The sequence below is a fragment of the Dendrobates tinctorius genome, unplaced genomic scaffold (genome assembly GCF_039654945.1).
Source record: "Dendrobates tinctorius isolate UK_male_01 unplaced genomic scaffold, ASM3965494v1 ptg000103l, whole genome shotgun sequence".
NCBI classification, from domain to species: domain Eukaryota; kingdom Metazoa; phylum Chordata; class Amphibia; order Anura; family Dendrobatidae; genus Dendrobates; species Dendrobates tinctorius.
The window spans coordinates 37,291,648-37,297,647 of NW_027361771.1; the positions used below are offsets into that span (position 1 = coordinate 37,291,648).

At 39.8% G+C, this 6,000-nt stretch overlaps 1 protein-coding gene across 1 annotated transcript in view; it reads left to right on the top strand.

Annotated features, from left to right (window-relative positions):
* The window catches only part of P2RX3 (purinergic receptor P2X 3), a 111,536-nt gene extending 107,191 nt beyond the window's left edge, over positions 1 to 4,345 (top strand). Inside the window, exons 11-12 of the mRNA XM_073588217.1 lie at positions 3,137 to 3,214; positions 4,178 to 4,345. Of these exons, the coding sequence (XP_073444318.1) occupies positions 3,137 to 3,214; positions 4,178 to 4,294 (195 nt within the window). The 3' untranslated portion in view covers positions 4,295 to 4,345. The remainder of the gene's footprint in view (positions 1 to 3,136; positions 3,215 to 4,177) is intronic.
* The last annotated feature ends 1,655 nt before the right edge of the window (positions 4,346 to 6,000 follow it).

Here is a 6,000-nt window from a genome sequence, read left to right on the forward strand (position 1 = left end):
GTTGGAAGAATGTCTCAAGTGGGGTACCACAGGGCTCTGTCCTGGGCCCTGTATTGTTCAACATCTTTATCAACGATTTAGATGAAGGAATTGAGGGTAAACTGATTAAATTTGCTGATGACACAAAGCTAGGAGGGATAGCTAATACTAGAGAAGAGAGAGAGAGGATTCAAAAAGATTTAAATAAACTGGAGAAGTGGGCAGCAACAAACAGAATGGTTTTTAACAGGGAGAAATGCAAAGTACTACATCTGGGCAATAAAAATGGAAAAAGCATATATAGAATGGGAGGAATAGGGCTAAGTGACAGCACATGTGAAAAAGACTTGGGTATACTAATAGATCACAGACTGAATATGAGTCAACAGTGTGATGCAGCAGCAAAAAAGGCAAATGCAATTCTAGGATGTATTAACAGAAGCATACAGTCTAGATCACGTGAAGTCATTATTTCCCTCTACTCCTCTTTGGTCAGACCTCATCTGGAATATTGTGTCCAGTTTTGGGCACCACATTTTAAAAAAGACATCAACAAACTGGAGCAAGTTCAGAAAAGAGCGACCAGAATGGTGACCGGTCTGCAAACCCTGTCTTATGAGGAAAGGTTGCAGGATTTGGGAATGTTTAGTTTGCAAAAGAGAAGACTGAGAGGAGACTTAATAGCTGTCTACAAATATCTAAAGGGCTGTCACATTGTAGAAGGATCAACTTTATTCTCATTTGCACAAGGAAAGACTAGAAGCAATGGGATGAAACTGAATGGGAGGAGACACAGATTAGATATTAGAAAAAACTTTTTGACAGTTAGAGTGATCAATGAGTGGAACAGGCTGCCACGAGAAGTGGTGAGTTCTCCTTCAATGGAAGTCTTCAAACAGAGGCTGGACAGACATCTGACTGGGATGATTTAGCGAATCCTGCTTTGAGCAGGGGGTTGGACCAGATGGCCCAGGAGGTCCCTTCCAACTCTACGATTCTATGATTCTATGATTCTATGATTCACCTGGTTGTCTAATGGTTAGCCAGAAACTTGGAGAGGCGTACAAGGCACAGTGTCTTGCACCCACTGTGAAATTTGATGGAGGATCACTGATGATCTGGGGATGCTTCAGCAAGGCTGGAATTGGGCAGGTTAATCTTTCCGAAGGACGTATGAAACAAGCTGCATACAATGTTATCCTGGAAAAACAGTTGATTCCTTCTGCTCAGGCAATGTTCCCCAACACTGAGGACTGTTTTTTCCAGTAGGACAATGCGCCATGCCACACAGCTAGGTCAATCAATGTGTGGATGAAGGACCATCACATCAAATCCCTGTCATGGCCAGCCCAATCTCCAGACCTGAACCCCATTGAAAACCTCTGGAATGTAATCAAGAGGAAGATGGATAGTCACAAGCCATCAAACAAAGATAATAACTGCTTAAATTTTTGTACCAGGAGTGGAATAAGGTCTCCCAAAAGTAGTGTGAAAGACTGGTGGAAAGCATGCAAAGACGCATGTAAGCTGTGAATAAAAATCATGGTTATTCCACAAAATATTGATTTCTGAACTCTTCCCGAGTTAAAACATTAGTATTGTTGTTTGTAAATGATTATGAACTTGTTTTCTTAGCATTATTTGAGGTCTGCAAGCACTGCATTTTTTGGTTATTTTGAACATTTCTCATTTTCTGAAAATAAATACAAAATTTAGTGCTTGGAAATTCGAAGACATGTTGTCAGTAGTTTATAGAATAAAAGAGCAATTTACATTTTACTCAAAAATATACCTATAAGAAGAAAAATCAGACAAACTGAAAATTTTGCAGTGGTCTCTTAACTATATATATTGCCTAAAAATACAAAGGAAACAGTAATTTTTAGTAGGGTTGCCCAAACTTTTACATGCCATACATACATATATATATATATATATATATATATATATATATACTGTATATGATAGCTGTGAAGCACTTATATATTTTTGGAGAGTTGATTTATTGAACAAAAAAATTTGAGATGTACATTCTCTTTCTTTGGAATCAGTTTGGTCTATATTTTGGCTCCATGGCGCGCATAGGCCAGGACCGTCTCCAGGTTTTCGTGTGCCCAGGCAAAAGAATCTCAGTGGGCCCCTTTAACACATACCATTTTTCATGATGCAGAGTTAAGAAATATACAGTAGGTATGGTACAATGCCAAAGATCTCACTTATTTCTTACATTACATGAGTGATATATATATTGTAAATTCTACAATAGCTAAGCTCATAAATTGGCGAATCCTCACAGCACACAGTGCGTGCCCTGGGGGGATTCAAAAGTCTGCAGTCACACAGATTAACAGTATAGTCCTCCATACAGTATTATGGGCATCACATAGTCCTCTATACAATATAATGGGCCCTATTTAATGCTTCATACCGTATAATGGCCCCACGTAATGCTCCATACAGTATAATGGCCCCATATATTGATCCATATAGTATAATGAGCCCCATATCATGCTGCATACAGTACAATGGGCCCCATATAATGCTACAAACAGAAAAATGGGCCTCATATAATGCTCCATACAGTATAATGGCCCCATATATTGCTACATACATAAAAAAAAAATCAAATACTCATCTCTCTTTGTTCCCTGCTGCTGCGGTCACCTCACCGCCTTTTGACCTCTGGACTGCTCAGCACAGAGGGCACGCTGTAGTGACGTCATTGTGCCCTCTGCCCTGAGACATCACAGAGAGTCAGAAGACGGTCTAGAGGCTGGAGGAGTAAAGACCAGGGAGAGGTGAGTATTTGAGGAGGGGGCCTGTGCCAGCTCTGGCACCTGGCTCCCCGACTCACAGGCCCCATAACATGCCAGTGACCCCGACAGTGAGTGCTCCCCCCAAGACATCAACTATGAGGCATACAGGTAAGACTAGACTAACATTTCTATTACCTGTAGCCCATAGTAATAGCTGAAATTTGTCCCGAGGGGTGACAGATTCCCTTTAAATACTATACAGCGTTCTTTCTCCACCTTACAGATCAAAAATTGTATCAAAGACTAAGCAAAACATAGAAATTACAAAGTTCAGTGTAACATGGTGATGTAAAGTGATTGTCCTTCATGTGGAACATTTCTGTGATTATTTCCTCTTACAGGGCACTGTGCTATGTGACATCATTTTATTGAATTTTCTCAAAGGAGCAGATCAGTACAAAGCAAAGAAGTTTGAGGAGGTTTGTTACTTAATGGAACTTTTTTTTCTTATTCTCTAATGTTCTTCATGATTTGTCTCAATGGCACTGAAGTATATCAGTCACGGTAGTTTCTATGTTTGAGGCAATTTTTCACCATATACAGTAATAAATAATAATGTTCGACTGCAAGATTTCTAGCGCTGTCTATGAATAGAAAATCATTGGCCTTGCATTTCGGTATCAGTTACATAGCGGAACTGCATGGTCTTGATGCCACAGAATCCTGTGAAGAAATATGATACATATCCCAGCGGTGTACAGACCATTCATCACTGAATTAAAGGGAATCTATAACCAGATTATTGATACTCCATATGGGAGTAGCATCACTTGGGGGCAGAGACCTTGATTCCAGTGAAGTATCACATACTGGGCTGCTTGTTGTGGTTTTGATTAAGCAGATCCAGCAGTCCTCTAATTGCTGAGCTCTGCCCACACCACTGATTGGCAGCTATTTGTGTACACTGTGCACAGAAAGAAATCTGCCACTCAATGGTAATGGTGTTAGTGTGGTGGGACCATATAGCTCCAAGTTTACTAGTCCTCCAGTGATAATCTCCCGCTGATTAAAGCAATGATTTTATAAAAACTGCACTAAGAAAATCAGTAAGTTACACATCGCTGGAATCAGGGTCTCTGTCTCTACCTTATGCAGCTATCAGATTAGGTATCAAAACCTGGCCTGCCAGATTCTCTTTAAAAAATTCTGTTGGATACACATTGCAGCCTCAGTGGCACGACTGACAGCTTAGCTGAGCGCCTCTAAAGCTGTGCATTTAAATAAATTCATTAGCAAGCTTCATCGGCTACTGTAAAGAGTCTGCTTTAAATAACAGACTCCCCAAGAGACTCTATAGGTACTGAGCCATGCAGGTGATTTAAGGAGTGGGGTGTGCTCTTTTATTCATATTTTAAATAAATATTTTACTCTCTTTCTTTTAGATCTCTGATACCACCCCTGCATTCGGAAGTAATTTTTTCAAAAGTGACCAGACTTTAGGTGGTCGTGGAGATGAAAAAAGATCTACAGACTCTGGGGCTTTCTCAATCGGTTTATAGACTTCCATCAGCTATGGTTCTTCTCATTGGCTTCCGCTGTATAGAATTCTATGTAACAGTCTTCATCTAGTATCCTATAGATGTCCTTCTATATTATGTCTTCATTTTTTGTGATGATCACTTAAAGAGGTTGTCTAACTTATAAAAGAATTTTTAAATACATAGCCTGATTGTGGTCTACAATTACAACCAATTATTTTCAGTAAATTCTGTGTAATTCTTCATTAGCCCTGTGGAGGCACTGTAGGGAAATTGAACAACTGCTGTCAGGTTTCCCTGTAGATTACAGCTAATCCTTAGGGGGCCAAACAGCGGGATAACTTGTAATCACATTATACTGTATTTAGGTCACCCCCGTTGGACAACCGCTTTAATTGTCAAACAATGTCATTACTGTTAAAGTGTGGCTCATCTAGCACTTATTTTGTCACTCCTGTCCATGTATGTATGAGCTTGTACTAAACAAAATGCATATCCTTCATTATTTTGAAGCAGAGCTTGAGTTTGCTGTTCCGCTGACTTAGGTGTGAAACACAGCACCCGACATTCTACCTCCATTTTCACATGTAAATAGTACTCTTCTTCAGGTATCCAGTTCATTTCCTAAACCTGAATGTGCCGTTACGGTAGTTGTCACAACATAGACATCAGAGACCTAATGCTAAGAGAGAAAACCCATGTCTGTCCAGGTGAGTCCCCTACTGATAACTAAAATGAAAAACATCTGACATATCGTGTGGACTTACCACCTATGTCTAACTGGTGGCGATCTTGTTGCGGCGACCCTTTAAGACTATGTGAAAAAAGTGCCAATAAAGCCTTATATGAACCTTCAAAAAACAGTCAAGCAGAGAGAATAGAACACGAAGCAGCTTTCCTGGCACCAATGCCCCTTCATTCTAGCAGTGAGGGACCCAAAAGTTGGACGTCCGCCAATCATACCCTAATATTGTTCCACCTGTTTCCATGCTTGGACGACCCTTGTAATACCTGCATTATTTGTGAGTTTTTTTGTGGTGTCCTTACCACACAAGGTTGCTTCAGACAAGAAGAATTGGTCTACTGCATGTGCCTTTAACCCTTGTAGGTTGTAAGTTCTCAGGTGCATGTCTACTTTATTTGTATCTACAGATACATTAGAGCCTCTGTTATTACGCATATACTGCCCCGTTCTGTGGTAGAAAGATTAAATAAATGGAGTCTACAATGAACATGTGTTTCAACTGATATTCTATGATTTGGAAAAAAGCCTGTTGATATCACCCAGGAATTTTAAACAGGGCTACGAAGATGATATAAAAAATAGACAAAAAAGCAAAAGAAAAGTCAGCCGATTGCCGCTGGAGGAGCACAGAAAAACAAAGGAGTGAAGAGGAAGTCGTGCGGCACAACCATCTGTTGTTAAAACTTAGAACATAAAAAGTACCAGCACAAAGTCAAGAACATTTCATGTATATAAACTCAGAGATACATATCAAAAAATACGGAGAAAAAAATGAGTTTACCATATACAATGAAAAATAAGTGTTTATTAATACAAAAGTTCATCAATTACATAAAGGGTAAGTGCACACGGAGTTTTTTGATGGTGCGGATGTTGTAGTAAAATCCGCAGATAAATCCGCAGGACTTTATCTGCAGATTTGCCTGCGGTTTTGCCCTGCGGTTTCACACCTCATAATGGATGAGGTGTGAAACTGCAGCGT